At 56.6% G+C, this 18047-nt stretch overlaps 1 protein-coding gene across 1 annotated transcript; it reads left to right on the top strand.

The window, feature by feature from the left end:
- SNX27 (sorting nexin 27) lies at positions 1 to 16187 on the top strand (the record flags this gene model as incomplete). Its single annotated transcript, XM_082298827.1, has 12 exons — positions 1 to 260; positions 6327 to 6558; positions 8528 to 8720; positions 9670 to 9734; positions 10455 to 10559; positions 11108 to 11186; positions 12491 to 12654; positions 13465 to 13554; positions 14155 to 14304; positions 14842 to 14970; positions 15146 to 15205; positions 15956 to 16187. 12 exons carry the CDS (start codon positions 1 to 3, stop codon positions 16001 to 16003), a joined length of 1575 nt encoding a protein of 524 aa, XP_082154953.1. The 3' UTR covers positions 16004 to 16187.
- Between the last annotated feature and the right edge of the window lie 1860 nt (positions 16188 to 18047).

The following is an 18047-nucleotide window of genomic DNA, read 5'->3' as shown; positions in this document are numbered from 1 at the left end:
ATGGCGGACGAGGAGGGCGAAGCGCGGCCGGGGGCGCGGAACGGGGCCGGGGAGGGACCCCCGGGCGGGCCCCGCGTCGTCCGCATCGTCAAGTCCGAGTCCGGTTACGGCTTTAACGTCCGCGGGCAAGTGAGCGAGGGCGGGCAGCTGCGCAGCATCAACGGCGAGCTGTACGCGCCGCTGCAGCACGTCAGCGCCGTGCTGGGCGGAGGGGCCGCCGACCGCGCCGGGGTGCGCAAGGGGGACCGCATCCTGGAGGTGTGAGTACGGGGGGGCCGCCCACCCACAGCCCCCCGGCACCCGGCCCCGGGAACGCCCCGCGCACACACGGACACACCCGGGGAGGGCGGGCGTGGGGGTCCTGAGGGGGCTCTGAGGGGGCTGGGCAGGGATGAGGGGGCTCTGAGGGGTCTTTGGGGGGGGGCTGAGGGGGCTGAGGGTCGTCTGGTGAGGGTGTCATGAAGGGGATTGAGACCCCCCGGCGCTTGGTGGGGGTTTGAGGGGCCCTGAGGGGTCTTTGGGGAGGTTTGGGGGGTGCTGAGGGGGCCGAGGGTCCCTTGCTGAGGGTGTCGTGAGGGGGGGGTGAGACCCCCGGGCCTTGGTGGGGATTTGGGGGTCCTGAGGGGGCTGAGGGCCCTTTGCTGATGGTGTCGTGAGGGGGGGATGAGCCCCCAGCCCTTGTTGCAAATTTGGGGTGTCCTGAGGGGGCTCTGAGGGTCCCTTGGTGAGGTTCTTGTGAAGTTTGGGGGGTGTTGAAAGGATCCTGAGGAAACTGAGGGTGAGGAGGGCTGGGAGCCCCGGCCCGTGATGGGTTTGGGGGGGTCCTGAGGGCTCCGCGGGTCCTTTGGTGGGGGTTTCGTGAGGTTTGAGGGGGAAATGGGGGGGTCCTGAGGGGGCTGCGAGTCCCGTGCTGAGGAGGGGGCTGAGACCCCCAGCCCTTGCTGGGAGTTTGGGGGGTCCTGAGGGGGCTTTTGAGGGTCCCTTGGTGAGGTCCTTGTGAGGTTTGGGGGATTTTGGGGGGGTTCTGAGGGGGTTGAGCCTCACTGGAAGTTGGGGGGTCCCAAAGAGGGGGGCTGAGCCCCCCACCCTTCACCGGGGGTTTGGGGGGGTTTTACGGGAGCCTCTAAAGGGGGAACCCTTGGATTTGAACATGGGGACCCTCCTGGGGAGGCCAGAGGGGCATTTTTAGGGATAAACCCCTTGGATTTTTAGGGATAAAGCTCCCGATCCTGGATCCCTGCATCTTGTGCTCTCCAGCTGCTGCTTTTTTTGCCGCCCCAAAATTGTAACTTTGACCTGGAAAACGCCTTCCCGTGGGAATATTCCCGCTGTGTGGAAACTCATTTTCCCCCCCAAACCTAAAAATCCTGAGACTTTCGGGCTGAAATCCCTCAAATCCCGGCGGAGGGGTTGGTTTTGAGGGATCCCTCCGGATCCTCTGGCCGTTGCACTTCGCTCCGGGCGGGTTAAGTCCAATTACTGATTAATTCCTGGGATTTCCAAGCTGCAGGAATGCTTTGCTGCCAGCTCTGGATGTCCGAGGGGTGTGAGGAGCTGTCGGGACCCGCCCGTGGCCGGTGAATCCCGCAGGAATCCCGGCTGGGATTTGGCTCTGTCCCAGCTGACCCAAATTCCCGATCCTTTGATTTTTCCGTGCGGGAGAAGCGCTGGGAGCGGGAGGAATTCTGCACCTGGATGAGCCAAGTTGAGGGAGCAGCATTCCCAGGCTGGGGGGGGGAGGGGTTTTGGGGGCGTTGGGATGAAATTTTCCCTCATTTTGGGGCGTTTTTGGGAATATTTCGAACGCTGGGTTTGGGGTCAGAGGGAGGTTTGGAGCCTGGTGGTGGAATTCTGGGATTTTGTGGCTGGTGCCAGGTGAGGACCCGGGGCTGTGAATTAATTAAGCCGTGAGGTTAATGATGCTTAATGATGGTTAACGAGGAGGGTTTGCCTGGGGTCTCCAATTCCTGGTATCCCTATGGAAGCTGGAAAAATTGGGAATTTCCTCTTGGTTTACCCATTTATTTCCTGGGAAAAGTGGCTTTAATTTGTCCCTGTGTCTTGTACGTTCCAATATCCCGATATTCCAATATTCCAATAGCCCTGTATTCCAGCATTTCAGTATTCCAGTATTCCTGTATTCCAGTAATTCAGTATTCCAACAGCCCTGCATTCCTGTATTTCAATATTCCTAAATTCCATTACCCCTAAATTCCAATATCCCCTATTCCTGTATTCCATTACCCCTAAATCCCGGTATTCCAGTACCCCTGCATTCCAACACCCCTACGTTCCCGTTCCCCTATATTCCCACATTCCAGCATCCCTCTTTTTCTACATTCCCACATTCCCACCTTCCCCTGCGCAATCCTCCCCAAACCCCCCAGCCCCACCCCCTGTTCTCCTCGGATCCCTTGAAACCCCAACTCCTGGAATTCCAGCCCCGGCACGGCCGGAGGAGCAAACAATAACCTGGGATTCCCAGAATAGCTCCGATTTCCCTTCCTCCCGCCGGGAGCAGCGGGAACGGCCCGGGAGAGGGGGGGCCCATCCGCATCCCGGTTCCTCCGGAGCGCCCAGGGCGGGGAACTCCCGGGAGGAGCTGCCGGGCGGATCTGGGGTGTCTCGGGGGCGTTTATTCCCTGCGGGATTCCGTTCCCACCTCCTGGAATTCCCGGCAGACCGCCCGAGGAGGGGAGTTCTTGAGCGAGGAGGTTGTTCCGCTCCTGAGGAATTCCTGCTGGGATTTCAGGGGATGTCTGGGATGTGGTCGCTCACCTGTGGCTCTGGCACTCCACAGCTCATCCCTATCCTGGAAAAGCCCGAGACCTCCCATCCGAGCGTGTTTTCCATGAAAAATCCCCTCTTCCTGAGCCTCATCCGATGCTCCAGGTGCTGCCTGGATGCTCCCGCGCTCGCTCCAGGTCCTTTTTCCATCCCTCCCTCCCGGATCCCGCATCCGGCTCATCCCTGTGCCTTCCCGAGGCTCTGGAATGCTCCAGAATCCCCGAGGGCATCAGAGACGGATGGCGGGAGCCAACTGAGCTCTTGGTTAGCGCCCGGAATGCCGATCCTGATTAATCCGACCGGGAAGAGGAGCTCCGGAGCTGCCTGGGAAATGACGGAACAGAGGAAAAAAGGGATTTATCCCGAACGTTGGGTGGGACAATGGCCGGGTTTAGGTGGGATGGGCAGGGCTGGGGGATCCTGGATCCCACCAGACTCATTCCTGTGGTGGGGAAACCTCCGGAATGGGCGCGGCACCGGGAAGGAGTCAGGTTTTGATGGAATAACCCCCGGAATCGGCGTCTTCCCAACGTTTATGTGCCAGGCCAAAGGCTTTTCCCTCGGGAGATGGGATTTTCCATCCCTCCATGGGCTCAGGTCCCATTTCATGGGATGGGAGAAGCTGGCTCTGCCTTGGAAAAGTCCGGAATGGTCTCTGTGCCGGAGGCGGGAGCTGCTGGCTCAGCGCATTCCCAGCGCTGCTGGGAATTCACTCCGGGAATGGGCAGCGGGAATTTCCTCATCCGGAGGCTCTGAGTGGGGTCTTCAGCCTTGGAAAACTTAGGGAGTGGATTGGATCAGCCTGGAAATGCTAAAATCCCTCTGATCAGCAGCTGATTCCTCTTCCTTTCCTCTGGAATTCCTCGGATCCTTCATCCACCCCATCCAAGCACAGAGGTCTCCATCCCCAGGAATCTCCTTCCCCACTTCCCTGGCAGACCCAGAGCCGGGGGATTTTCCACAGTCCTGGCGGAAAGTGACTCATTCCCTGTCGGAACGGGAGCCCTGGAACGTTTTCCGTGTCACGGGGCCCTTGCTCACCCATCCATGTCGGTGTGATGGGAATTCTGCTTCATCCGTTCTTCCTGAGGAGGATTCCCGGATCCCAGGATCTCCTGCCCTTTCCCAGCAGCTTCCTGAGGAGGATTCCCGGATCCCAGGATCTCCTGCCCTTTCCCAGCAGCTTCCCCATGGAGGATTCCCAGATCCCAGGATCTCCTGCCCTTTCCCAGCAGCTTCCCCATGGAGGATTCCCAGATCCCAGCCCAGCTGCTGTTGGAGGAGACGTTTTCCACACCACCTTCCACAGATTCAGGGAATTTTGAGGATGGACTGAGGAGCTTCCTCCCAGCTCCCTGGAAAAAGGGGGATGGGAGTATTTGGGAGCCCCTGGAAGAGGAATTCCATGAGAAATCCAACCAGCTCCAAGGAATCCCGAGCTTTTCCCGCTGGAATGAAGGGGAAGGAGACTCCCCCATCCTGCAGCGGGAAGTGCCGGAAGCTCCCGCTCTGGAGGGGGAGCCCCTTCCACATTCCCAAAAAAAAAGGGATTTATCGGGCGAGGCTGCCCCTGGAATGGTGCTGGGAATGGCTCTCCTCGGTTTCCCATCCCATGGAAAAGGATCCCTTGGATCTGGTGTCGTCTGTGGGATCGGGATGTCCTTTCCGGGGGAACCCAGCTCCCCTCACATTCCCTGGATTCCCTCAAGGATCCTTTTCCAGCTCCAAGCAGAGCCAGAAGCTTGAGGAGCATCCCGGTGTCCCTTTTTCTTGGGAAAAGGCTCCCGGATCCCGCGGATCCGCGGCTGCTGCGCTTCCCTCCTGGATTTGACATTCCCTTCCTTCCTGGATTCCAGCCTCGGTTGCCATGGTGACTTTATCCCAAAGTTCTGACGCCTTGGAGACACGAGCAGCGAAGCATCCGAGCTTGGGAAGACCCTCTGGGAGCGATGGAGAGCCTGGATTTTTTGGGAATAAAACGATGCCTTGTGGGAATTCCGGGTCCTGTCTGTGCCCCTTCCCAGAATTTCAGAGAGAAAACATCCAAGGGTTGCTCCGTTACCCCTTTTCCTTGGAATAACACGGAAGCTCTGAGAGGTTTGGATGGCTCTGGGCCGTGTTGGAGCTGGAGGAAACTTCTCCAGCTGCTGGAAAAGTTGGGATTTTCAATCCTGGATCCCTCACCCGGAATTTTCAGTGCGGATCTGACCTTTCTGGGGTGATTCCCGTGAGGGAAAATTCCATAAAAAGGGATGGATGGGAGCGATGAGAGCTGGGGATGGAAGGCCAAATCCCACGAGGGATCCTGGGAACGGGAGAAGGACAATTCCAGGGGTTTTGGTGGAGAAATTCCTCAGTGGGAATCGGGAAATCCCTCAGCTCGTTTGTTCCAGGCTCATCCCAAAGGATTTCTGGGGAGGGGATCCCTCGTCTCCGAGGCAGCTGGGGAATGTCTTGGGAATGGGGACGGGGAGGACGCAGGCGATGGAGCTGAGCCGGGTGGGGGGGAGGAGCTGATCCTGGCCGTGCTCCCAGAGCACGTTGGGATATCTGAAATAATTTGGAATACTTGGAATACTGAAAATAATCAGAACATCTGTGTTGGAGTATTTGGAATGTTTAAAACACTTGGAAATTCATCGGAATATTTATTTATACTCGGGATACTGAAAATAGTTTGGGAATACCTACATTGGAGCATTCGGAGTATCCGGAATATTTAAAATAACTCCAATTTAAATTTCAATTTAAATTAACTCCCATTTAAATAAACTTACATATTTAAGTGCACTTAGCATTAATTTTAAACATTCTGAACTTTTTAATGCTCCAGGTATTTTTAATGTCCCGAACGTTTTCCGTATCCCGAACGTTTTCCTTATCCCAAACATTTTCCTTATCCCAAATATTTTCCTTATCCCGAACATTTTCCGTATCCCAAATATTTTCCTTATCCCGAACATTTTCCTTATCCCGAACATTTTCCTTATCCTGAACATTTTCCTTATCCCAAACATTTTCCTTATCCCAAATATTTTCCTTATCCTGAACATTTTCCTTATCCCGAACATTTTCCGTATCCCAAATATTTTCCTTATCCCGAACATTTTCCTTATCCCGAACATTTTCCTTATCCTGAACATTTTCCATATCCCAAATATTTTCCTTATCCCGAACATTTTCCGTATCCCGAACATTTTCCTTATCCCAAATATTTTCCTTATCCCAAACATTTTCCTTATCCCGAACATTTTCCGTATCCCAAATATTTTCCGTATCCCGAACATTTTCCATATCCCGAACATTTTCCGTATCCCAAACATTTTCCTTATCCCAAACATTTTCCGTATCCCGAACATTTTCCGTATCCCAAACATTTCCCACACCCCAAGTATCCTTAAGCACTTAAGGAATTTGACCGAAGCAGCGGAGCTGCATCCCCGCTCCCCCCCAGCTCAAAGCCCCGAGCCCAGCGGGACTCGGCCCCGAATCCGTCGGTGGGAATCCCGCAGGGATCTGGGCCTTTCTGCTCCCGGCAGGAACGGGGTGAACGTGGAAGGCGCCACGCACAAGCAGGTGGTGGATCTGATCCGCGCCGGCGAGAAGGAGCTGGTGCTCACCGTGCTCTCGGTGCCGCCGCACGAGGCCGAGAGCCTGGAGCCGCCCGAGGAGCCGCTGGGCCAGGCCTTCTACGACTACAGCGAGAAGCAGGCGGTGCCCATCTCCATCCCCACCTACAAGCACGTGGAGCAGAACGGAGAGAAGTTCGTGGTGAGGCGGCCGCGGCGCTCGGAGCGCGGCGGGAGCCCCGGGGCTGCGGGTTGGCTCGTTTGTGGGGAGGAGGGGATTGGTTTGCCCCAAAAATGGCAGGGGTTGCCCTCAAATTAGCAGGGTTTTGCCCTAAAATGGCAGGGGTTGCCCTCAAATTGCAGGGTTTTGCCCCAAATGGCAGGGGTTTCCCTCAAATTGCAGGGTTTTGCCCCAAATGGCAGGGGTTTCCCTCAAATAGCAGGGTTTTGCCCCAAATGGTAGGGTTTTCCCCAAAAAATAGCAGAGTTTTGCCCTCAAATGGCAGGGGTTTCCCTCAAATTGCAGTGTTTTGCCCTCAAATTAGCAGGGTTTTGCCCCAAAATGGCAGGGGTTTGCCCCAAATGGCAGGGGTTTTGCCCCAAAATGGCAGGGTTTTGCCCCAAAATGGCAGGGGTTTCCCTCAAATAGCAGGGTTTTGCCCCAAAATGGTAGGGTTTTGCCCCAAAATGGCAGGGTTTGCCCCAAAAAATAGCAGGGTTTTGCCCTCAAATGGCAGGGGTTTTGCCCCAAAATGGCAGGGGTTTCCCTCAAATTGCAGCGTTTTGCCCTCAAATTAGCAGGGTTTTGCCCCAAAATGGCAGGGGTTTGCCCCAAATGGCAGGGGTTTTGCCCAAAATGGCAGGGTTTTGCCCCAAATGGCAGGGGTTTCCCTCAAATAGCAGGGTTTTGCCCCAAAATGGTAGGGTTTTGCCCCAAAATGGCAGGGTTTGCCCCAAAAAATAGCAGGGTTTTGCCCTCAAATGGCAGGGGTTTTGCCCCAAAATGGCAGGGGTTTCCCTCAAATAGCAGGGTTTTGCCCCAAATGGTAGGGTTTTGCCCCAAAATGGCAGGGTTTTCCCCAAAAAATAGCACTGTTTTGCCCTCAAATGGCAGGGGTTTCCCTCAAATTGCAGCGTTTTGCCCTCAAATTAGCAGGGGTTTGCCCCAAAATGGCAGGGGTTTGCCCCAAATGGCAGGGGTTTTGCCCCAAATGGCAGGGGTTTTGCCCCAAAATGGCAGGGTTTTGCCCCAAAATGGCAGGGGTTTCCCTCAAATAGCAGGGTTTTGCCCCAAATGGTAGGGTTTTGCCCCAAAATGGCTGGGTTTGCCCCAAAAAATAGCACTGTTTTGCCCTAAAATGGCAGGGGTTTCCCTCAAATTGCAGCGTTTTGCCCTCAAATTAGCAGGGTTTTGCCCTAAAATGGCAGGGTTTTCCCTCAAATAGCAGGGTTTTGCCCCAAATGGTAGGGTTTTGCCCCAAAATGGCAGGGTTTTCCCCAAAAAATAGCACGGTTTTGCCCTCAAATGGCAGGGGTTTTGCCCCAAAATGGCAGGGTTTTGCCCCAAATGGCAGGGGTTTCCCTCAAATAGCAGGGTTTTGCCCCAAATGGTAGGGTTTTGCCCCAAAATGGCAGGGTTTGCCCCAAAAAATAGCAGGGTTTTGCCCTTAAATTAGCAGGGTTTTGCCCTAAAATGGCAGGGTTTTGCCCCAAAATGGCAGGGGTTTTGCCCCAAAATGGCAGGATTTTGCCCAAAATGGCAGGGGTTTGCCCAAATTAGCAGGGTTTTGCCTAAATTAGCAGGGGTTTGCCCCAAATCCATCCTCACCCCAAAATCCCTCCTCATTCCCCAACCCCTCTTTCCACAAGGGTGAGCGCGGCTGAGCTGTGGCAAGCGTTTGGGAATTTTTGGGAACATTTGGGAACATTTGCTAATACTTGGGAACATTTGGGAATTTCTGGGAATGTTTGGGAACGCTTGGGAGTTTTTGGGGAACTCCTGGGAATGTTCAGGAACGTTTGGGAATTTCTGGGGAATTTCTGGGAACGTTTGGGAATTTCTGGGGAATTTCTGGGGAATGTTCGGGACCGCTTGGGAATTTCTGGGGAATTTCTGGGAACGTTTGGGAGTTTCTGGGGAATTCCTGGGAATGTTCGGGAACGCTCCCCAGGTGTACAACGTGTACATGGCCGGGCGCCAGCTGTGCTCCAAGCGCTACCGGGAATTCGCCATCCTGCACCAGAACCTGAAGCGGGAATTCACCAACTTCACCTTCCCGCGCCTGCCCGGCAAGTGGCCGTTCTCGCTGTCCGAGCAGCAGCTGGACGCCCGCCGGAGGGGCCTGGAGGAGTACCTGGAGAAGGGTGCGGAGCCGGGATCGCCACGGGCGGGGTTCGGGGCTGGCGAGGGGGGGTTTCGCCCCGCTTGGGTGGGATTGGGGGGTGGAGCTCCTTGGATCCGCCTTGGAGAGGGTCTGGATCCGTGGGGGGCCACCAGGACATGGAACATGGGGAGGCAGCAGGGGCAGGAGGGGAGCCGGAGGTGACCCAGGGACAGGAGGGGACCCAGAGGTGACCCAGAGGTGACCCAGGGACAGGAGGGGACCCAGAGGTGACCCAGAGGTGACCCAGAGGTGACCCAGGGACAGGAGGTGACCCAGAGGTGACCCAGAGGTGACCCAGGGACAGGAGGGGACCCAGAGGTGACCCAGAGGTGACCCAGGGACAGGAGGTGACCCAGAGGGGACCCAGAGGGGACCCAGGGACAGGAGGTGACCCAGAGGTGACCCGGAGGTGACCCAGGGACAGGAGGTGACCCAGAGGTGACCCGGAGGTGACCCAGGGACAGGAGGTGACCCAGAGGACATTCAGTCACCTTGGAGAGGTTCTGGATCCATGGGGGGACACCGGGACAGGGAGAACACGGAGTTAGCAGTGACCTGGGGACAGGAGGTGACCCGGAGGTGACCCGGGGCAGGAATTCCCCTCGGGACGCACCGGGATGTTGGGAAGGGGATGTTGGGGTGCTCCGGAGGGGGACGTTGCCGCAGATCCCGGTGGTGGATCCCGGTGGCGGATCCCGGGGGCGGATCCCAGGGGCGGATCCCGGGGGCGGATCCCAGGGGTGGATCCCGGGGGCGGATCCCGGGGGTGGATCCCGGGGGCGGATCCCGGTGGTGGATCCCGGTGGCGGATCCCGGTGGTGGATCCCGGGGGCGGATCCCGGGGGTGGATCCCGGGGGCGGATCCCGGGGGCGGATCCCGGTGGTGGATCCCAGGGGCGGATCCCGGTGACGTCCCGCGTGTCCCGCAGTGTGCTCCATCCGGGTCATCGGCGAGAGCGACATCATGCAGGAATTCCTGTCGGAGTCGGACGAGGTGAGTGGCGTCATCGCGCGGAATTCCATGGGAAGAACCCCTTCCATGGAAGCGCCGAGGTGGGGAAACCCCTCCTGCCCACCCGTCCCCCAGGCCACCCCCGATCCGTGTCCCGAGTGCCGCATCCATGGGGTTTTGGGACAATCCCGCCTGTATTTTATGGGTTTGAGGCGTGGCCCAACAGAATTCCATGGGAAAAAGCTTCCGAGGCCTTCCATGGAATGCCAGGGTTGGAAAAGCCCTCGGAGCTCCTCATATCCAGCTGTCCCCGAGGCCCCCCCAATCCGTGTCCCCGAGTGCCACATCCGTGGATGTTTTGGGACAATTCCACCTGTTTTGGATGGATTTGATTCATCCCAAGCTCCCAGAATTCCTCCAAACCCCACAGTCCTTCGGGATACAGGGAGCAGGCTGGGAATGAGCAGCTCAGGGGGGCAGCCTGGGAATTCCAGAGGCTGAATCCATCTGGATCCTGAAATCCCCAATTTTGGGACAATTCCAGGGATGGAATTCCACCCCTGCCCAGGCCGCGAAGGAACGCCGGAATTCCGCAGAGGAATTTTCCCAAATATCCCACCCGGACCTCCCCTGGCACAACCTGGAGAAGAACCCAACCCCGCCCCTCTTCCCGCTGCGGGATTTTGGAGGGATCCCAAATCCCCGTGAAAAAAACAAACGTGGGTTTGTTGACTTTTCTGGGGATTTTTCCCTTTTTCCCAGAATTACAACGGCGTCTCCGACGTGGAGCTGCGCGTGGCGCTCCCGGACGTCACCACGGTGACGGTGAGGGTGAAGAAGAACAGCACCACGGACCAGGTGTACCAGGTGAGCCCTTCCCACCTGCAGTTTCCACCCCTTCACCTCCACTTTCCTTCCCCCCCGCTGGATTTTCCTCTTTCCCACCTGGAATTTCCTCCTTTCCTGCCTGGATTTCCCCCACTTTTAGAGGATTTTAGGGATAAATTCCGGACCCTGGCCCAGGTTATCCCATGGGTTCCCCATGGATCCATCAGATCTGTGGATTTTAGGGAATAAAAGCACGCAAGGGGGAGACCCTTTGGAAGAAGAAGTTCCAAATTTCCCTGGAAAAGAGCAGGAAGTCCAGAATCCCTTGGATAAATGGGATTTGGGCAGGCTGGGGACAAAACCCCTGGAATTTCCCGCTGACTTTCAACCACGGGATGATCCCCGGTGGGAATTTTCCCCTCGGGAATCCGAGCTGGATCCCAGCCTCAACCTCCCCCTGGGAACAGCTGGAAGAATGGGGGGGAGAATCCCTAAAAAAACCTCCTCAAAAGCGGTTTTTTGGGAATTCCGGGGAGCTCTCGGGGGCGGGCGGCCGGCGCTGATCCCGCTTTCCCGGCGTTTCCCAGGCGGTGGCTGCCAAGGTGGGCATGGACAGCGTCACCGCCAACTACTTCGCGCTCTTCGAGGTCATCAACCACTCCTTCGGTGAGCGCCGAGCGCCGCGGGAGCGGCCGCCCCGACCCGCAGGGATGGGGCCCTGGGGCGGGGGAAAGGATCCCTGCGATCCAGGCTGATCCCAAGGGTGAATCCCAACCCAGGGGCCGATCCCAAGGGCGAATCCCAGCCCAGGGGCCGATCCCAAGGGCGAATCCCAGCCCAGGGGCCGATCCCAAGGGTGAATCCCAGCCCAGGGGCCGATCCTAAGGGCGAATCCCAGCCCAGGGGCCGATCCCAAGGGCGAATCCCAGCCCAGGGGCCGATCCCAAGGGTGAATCCCAGCCCAGGGGCCGATCCCAAGGGCGAATCCCAGCCCAGGGGCTGATCCCAAGGGTGAATCCCAACCCAGGGGCCGATCCCAAGGGTGAATCCCAACCCAGGGGCCGATCCCAAGGGCGAATCCCAACCCAGGGGCCGATCCCAAGGGTGAATCCCAACCCAGGGGCCGCTTCCAGGAGTTTCTGGGATAGTTCCTGGGATGGCGGCTCCACCCTGACCTGTGCCCTTGGGGTCATCTGGGGGGATTTGGGAGCCATTTGGGAAGGTTTGGTGTCATTTTGGAAGGATTTGGGATCGTTTTGGTGGATTTGGGATCAATTCTGGAAGGATTTGGGATCGTTTTGGTGGATTTGGGATCAATTCTGGAAGGATTTGGGATCATTTTGGTGGATTTGGGATAATTTTGGAGGATTTTGGGGTCATTTTGTAGGATTTGGGATAATTTTGTAGGATTTGGGAGAATTTTGTAGGATTTGGGGTCATTTTGGAGGACTTTGGGGGTCATTTTGGAGGATTTGGGGGTCATTTTGGAGGATTTGGGGGTCATTTTGGAGGATTTGGGATAATTTTGGAGGATTTGGGGGTCATTTCGTAGGATTTTGGGGGTCATTTCGTAGGATTTTGGGGGTCATTTTGTAGGATTTGGGATCATTTTGTAGGATTTGGGAGAATTTTGTAGGATTTGGGGTCATTTTGGAGGATTTTGGGGTCATTTTGGAGGATTTTGGGGGTCATTTTGGAGGATTTTGGGGGTCATTTTGGAGGATTTGGGATCCTTTTGGAGGATTTTGGGGGTCATTTTGGAGGATTTTGGGGGTCATTTTGTAGGATTTGGGGGTCATTTTGGAGGATTTGGGATCCTTTTGGAGGATTTTGGGATCCTTTTGGAGGATTTGGGGGGGTCATTTTGGTAGACTTTGAGGTTCCGACGCCGATTTTTCGGCCGCCCTGGGATCCCCGCCGTGCCCACGGCCCGGCCTCGCCATTCCTGTGCTTTTCCCGGCTTTTCCCAGTGCGGAAGTTGGCTCCCAACGAGTTCCCACACAAGCTCTACGTGCAGAACTACACCTCGGCCGTGCCGGGGACGTGCCTGACGCTGCGCAAGTGGCTCTTCACCACCGAGGAGGAGGCGCTGCTCAACGACAACGACCTGGCCGTCGCCTACTTCTTCCACCAGGTGCGGAATTCCCGCCCGGAATTCCCGGGGAGCGCCGGGGGAGGCCTCTGGGGAGCGCCGGAGTTGGGGCTCGGTGGGAAAATCGGGGAGTTTTGGTTGTTTCCGGTGGGATCGAGGCAACCCCGAAGTTTTTGAGGCGCCCCAGGATCCCCCAGGTGAGGAGTTCCCAGCTGGAATTCCGCTGGAATACCCGTTGGCCTCAGGAAAGGTCGCCGGGAGGTGGCTGAGCCCGGGGGTCGATCCCGACTTTGGGAATTCCGCCCGTTTCTCATGGAATTCTCCCCGTTATCCCACCTGGCCCGACCTGGGGCCTGTTCCTCCGGTTGTTCCCTGGGAAAAGAGGCCGACCCTGCATTTTCCTGGAATAAAGGGATCTAAATGGATATAAAATTGATATGAAATCAGTGATTTTCCAATATTTGGTCTCCCAGCCTGGAATTTTCCCAGTTTCCTCCCTTTGGAAGTTGGGAAGGGGCTCAGTCCCGAAGGAAAATCCCCTTTCCCTGCTTTAAATGGGAAAACCCCTTTTCCCACCAACATTCCAGTGCCCAAGTCCCAAGCATCCCCAGCCTTCCCAAATGCATCCTCCCATCCCGAGGAACCTTTTCCCAAACTCCCTGTGGATATTCCAGCACCTCCCCGAGGCCGTCGTGGAACTGGGATGGGAAAACCCCACCTTGGAGCCTTTTTGGGGCTGGAATTTGGGATCAGAACCCCTGAGGGTGAAGCGGGAGCTGGCTCCTCCTCCTCCTCCAATCCCGAATTCCCGGATTTTTCCCGATTTTTCCCAGTTTTTCCCCCTCTTTCCAGGCCGTTGATGATGTCAAGAAAGGCTACATCAAAGCCGAGGAGAAATCCTACCAGCTGCAGAAGCTCTGCGAGCAGAGGAAGATGGTCATGGTGAGTGACCCCGGCCTTTCCCGGGAGCGGGGCCCTGGGCGAGGCTCTGGAATGGCTTATCCAGAGAATTCCTGGATTTCCCCACCCCTGGAAGTGGCCAAGGCCAGGTTGGGACAGTGGGAATGTCCCTGAACATGGATTTTTAAGGATCTTTAAGGTCCTTCCAACCCAAATCGTTGCAGGATTCTGTGGATTCAGAGGGGATTTTAGGGATAAATCCTTTCCTGGGAGGAGGGGGGGAGGCCCTGGCCCAGGTGATTCCCTGGATCCCACATCCCTGGAAGTGTCCAAGGCCAGGCTGGAGCCACCTGGGATAGGGGAAGGCGTCCCTGCCCTTGGGATTGGGGTGGGATCAGATGTCCCTTCCCAGCCAAACCATTCCGGGATTCCCTGGGCTGGCTCCGATGGGATTTGAGGGATGAATCCCGGAGCCTGGCCCGGGTGATTCCATGGATTCCTCATCCCTGGAGCCACCTGGGACAGCGGGAATGTCCCTGCCCGTGGGATGGAGGTGGGATTTAAGGTCCCCTCCATCCCAACCATTCCGGGATCCCTCTGGGATCCGTATCCCGGCGAATCCCTGGAATTCTGTTCCCGCAGTACCTGAACATGCTGCGGACGTGCGAGGGCTACAACGAGATCACCTTCCCGCACTGCTCCTGCGACTCGCGGCGCAAGGGCCACGTCATCTCGGCCATCAGCATCCGCCACTTCAAGCTGCACGCCTGCACCGAGGAGGGGCAGCTCGAGGTACTCGGCATCCCCGGAATTCCGGCGGCGCCGGCCCCGACCCCGCGGCTTCGGATCTGCGCCGTCGCCGGGTTTCCACTCCCGCGGGCTCGTCCCGGTTCCTCGGGGCTCACCCCGGGCTCCTCCCCGACCTCCCAGATCCCAGACCCCTGGGGGTCCCGGATCCCTGACCCCACGCCTTGGATTTGCACCTCTGTGGTGTCCCCAGATCCCCGGGACCATCCCCGATGTCCCTGGGGTCATCCCTGACCTCCCGCCCTGGAGTTACGCCTGCCCCACGTCCCCACATCCCCGGCGGCTCCTGAGGTCTCCGGTGGCATTTGGGAAGCGCAGCCGTTGCTCTCCAGGATAATCTGGGAATCATCCGAGACAAATCCACCTCTCCCCTCACCCCCGGAGCGCTCCCGAGGCGTCCCCGATCCCGGCGCTCCCCCGGCGTTCCGGGGCTCCCCCCGTGCCCCTGCTCCGCGCCCGGCCCCGTTCCCAGCCCCATTCCCGGCCCCGTTCCCGGCCCACGCGGAGTCGGAATTCCCGCAGAACCAGGTGATCGCGTTCGAGTGGGAGGAGATGCAGCGGTGGGACACGGACGAGGAGGGCATGGCCTTCTGCTTCGAGTACGCGCGCGGCGAGAAGAAACCGCGCTGGGTCAAGATCTTCACCCCCTACGTGAGTGTCCCGATCCCGCCCGGAATCCCCGCGGCCGTTTTTGGGAAGGGAGGAGTTGGGGGGGTGGTCCTGGAGGTCAATCCCAGGAGAGGCTGATTCCCACCCGGAGCTCCTCCCTGCCCCTGGATCTCCTGGATTTCCCGGGATATTCCCGAGTTCCCGTTTTCCCCGGCAGTTCAATTACATGCACGAGTGCTTCGAGCGGGTGTTCTGCGAGCTCAAGTGGAGGAAGGAGGTGAGAATTCCCAACTTTTCCAGGGGGTTCCCAGCAGGAGCTGGAGTTCCTGGGCCTCAAGTCCGGCTCCCGCAGGGAATGCCCGGGGAATCCCGGGATGGGGAAAAGCAGGAGGGCTCCAGAGGGGAAAATGATTGAGGTGCAGCTGGAAAAAGGAGCTGCAGCTGTGGGGAAAATTCCTGGAGGGGGGAATGACCGGGATGAACTGGGGAAAAATCTGGGAAAAGCCACCTCATGGAGATGGGAATGAACTGGGATAAGAGTGGGGTAGGTGTGGGAAAAGCCTCCTGCAGGTGGGACTGGGATAAATCTGGGAAAAGCTTCCTGGAGTGGAAATAATTGGGATAAATCTGGGATAAAAGTGGGAAAAGAGGGCCCCTAAAGCCCTTCCCAGCCCATTCCCGGATTGGGATTTCCCCTGGAGCAGCTGATTTGGGAAGGGGGAGGTGTTTAAATCCCGGCTGCTCCTGGGGTTTTTTTGGGAAAACCGAAGCCTCCGTCCTTTTCCTGGGATCCCCGAGGGCAGGGAGGGAATCCTTCCCTTTTCCCGTCCTGCTTTTGGGAGCTGGGAATTCTCTGGGAGCATCAAACGGGGCTTAACCCTGGGGCTGGGATAACCCAAGGCGGGATTTGAGGCATTCCCGGCATTCCCAGCCTCTCCTCCGTCCCGTTTTCCCACAAATCCAGTGGGAATTCCCCGTTCTCCGGGTTCTGCCGCCTTCACGTTGTCCCTTCTTCCTTCTTTTCCAGAACCTTTTCCAGCTGGTCAGGTCACAGCAAAGGGACGCGGCCACTTAACCCCGGCAGCTTTTCCATGAATCCCAAGAAATCCGTTATTGTATTAAAGCCCCCCCCGAACTAAATCTCATTAATTCCAAATCCATTCGTGCCCGTCATCTTTATGGAATTCCAGAGGAAAAATCTGGGAAAAGCCGCCTGCGGGGGCTCCTTTTTCCCACTCGGATCCAGCTCTAGGCCGGGAATTTTGGGATTTTTTTTCTTTTTTTTTTTTTTTTTTTTTTTTTTTTTTTTAACAACTGGAATTATAAAATCGGATTTTTCTGCCGGGTCGGAGGTGGGGAAAAAGTGGGGAAAAAAAGCCAGGAAAAAACCCTGGGAATGTTTAATTCCTGCCTGGGTATCCATGGGAATAATTCCTTTCCAGTTCCATGGGGTGGCTGCAGCTTTTTAAAGGGATTTTCCGCCCGTTTTTCCTCCCGATCCGGTTTTTTTTAAGGACTGGAGAGGAAAAGAACCAGGAAAAAAAATCCCAAAGGAGTAGAATTCCAAGGAAATGCCTCTCCCAGCACAAGGATCCCGCTCCTGGATTCGTATTCCTGTGTTTTTGGGGAATTTTGGGTGTTATCCCAGGGAGTTGGGGATGTCTGGCTCCTTGGGATGGGATCCGGGCGATTCCAGGATTGCGGATCCCAAGGCAGGAGCAGCTCCCAGGAGGAAAAATCACCTGGAAAAGCCGATTTTCCCTGGTTTTGAGCAGGATTTTTCCATGGATTGGGTGGATGTGCAGCTTCCAGGAGGAAAAACAACCCGGAAAAGCCGTTTTTCCTTGGTTTTAAACAGAATTTTTCCAGGATTTTGACCAGGATCCAGTGGCTGGGCAGTTCCCAGAGAGAAAAATCACCTGGAAAAGCCATTTTTCCCTACTTTTGAGGTCTTTTCCATGGCTTGGGAGGAAAAACAGGGTGGAAAAGCCGTTTTTCCATTTTTAGTGGGATTTTTCCATGGATCTGCTCTCCAAGCAGTTCCCAGGAGGAAAAAGCACCTGGAAAAGCCGATTTTCCCTGGTTTGGGGCTGGCCCGGAGCTGGTTCCTCCGGCTCCCGCCGGGGTTTGGGGTGGATTTGGGAATATTTGGAACCAAAAACGCGGGAGGGGCGTCCTGGCCCCATTCCCGAGCCCTGGAATGAGCAGGAATGGCTCCAAAATGGGATTTTCCCCAAAATCCCCGTTTTGGATCCCTGGAGCTGGGATGGGGGAGATTTTGGGGGGGGGGGGAAATCCCAAATCCTCAGCTCTGGAGCAGCTGGGAGCTGGGAATTAATCCCGTTAATTGGATCCTTGTCATTAATTGGATTCCCGTTGTCCCCGGGAGCCCCGAGCCGGGAATGGGAGGGAAAACTGGGAGAGGTTTGGGATCCCCCAAACCCCCCTAAGACCCCTTCAATTTGGGTAAAATCCCGGGAAAATCCCGATTTTAATCCCAAATTAAACCAGCCCCACATTCCAAGGGACCGGAGGGAGCTGAAGTCTCTCCGGGGATTTTTTTATCCAAAAAAAAAAAAAAAAAAAGAAAAAAACCCTGGAAAAAGGGAAAAATCGGTCAAAAAAAGCCCCCCCCTGCCCAGCTTTTCCCATTTTCCCACTTCCAGCTGCTCCCGGCGTTCCCATTCCTCGGGAAAAGCCCCTTTAGTGTAATTAATTGTAACATATTCTTTTAAATAAATGGATTTATTGAGGAAGCCCCGCGGGGCCGTGGCCGTGCTCCTTCCCGCCAGGGGAAACTCCCCCTCCCCATCCCGAAACCTGGGAGGAATCCAAGGCTGAACTCCGGGACTTTGGGAATCGGGGGGGTTTGAAGGGTGGTTTGAATTTATTGATTTCGACAGAAAAAAAAAAAAAACAACAAAAAAAGAGAGAAAAATGAAATTGGGACAAGAACCGCGAGAAACGGCAAAGAAACAAAGCCTCGAGGCCGGGGGGGGCAGCGCCCCTCCCCCAACCCCCCCCCGGCCCCCCAAAATCCCCCCGAAATGGGGGGGACACCGAGGGGGCCCCACCCCCCCCTTTATGTACAGCGGGGGGAGATGGGGGGGGCTGAACCA

This window comes from Coloeus monedula (assembly GCF_965178545.1).
Source record: "Coloeus monedula genome assembly, chromosome: 29".
NCBI classification, from domain to species: domain Eukaryota; kingdom Metazoa; phylum Chordata; class Aves; order Passeriformes; family Corvidae; genus Coloeus; species Coloeus monedula.
The sequence above is the reverse complement of the archived record's forward strand: the minus strand, read 5'-3'. Positions and strand labels throughout refer to the sequence as shown.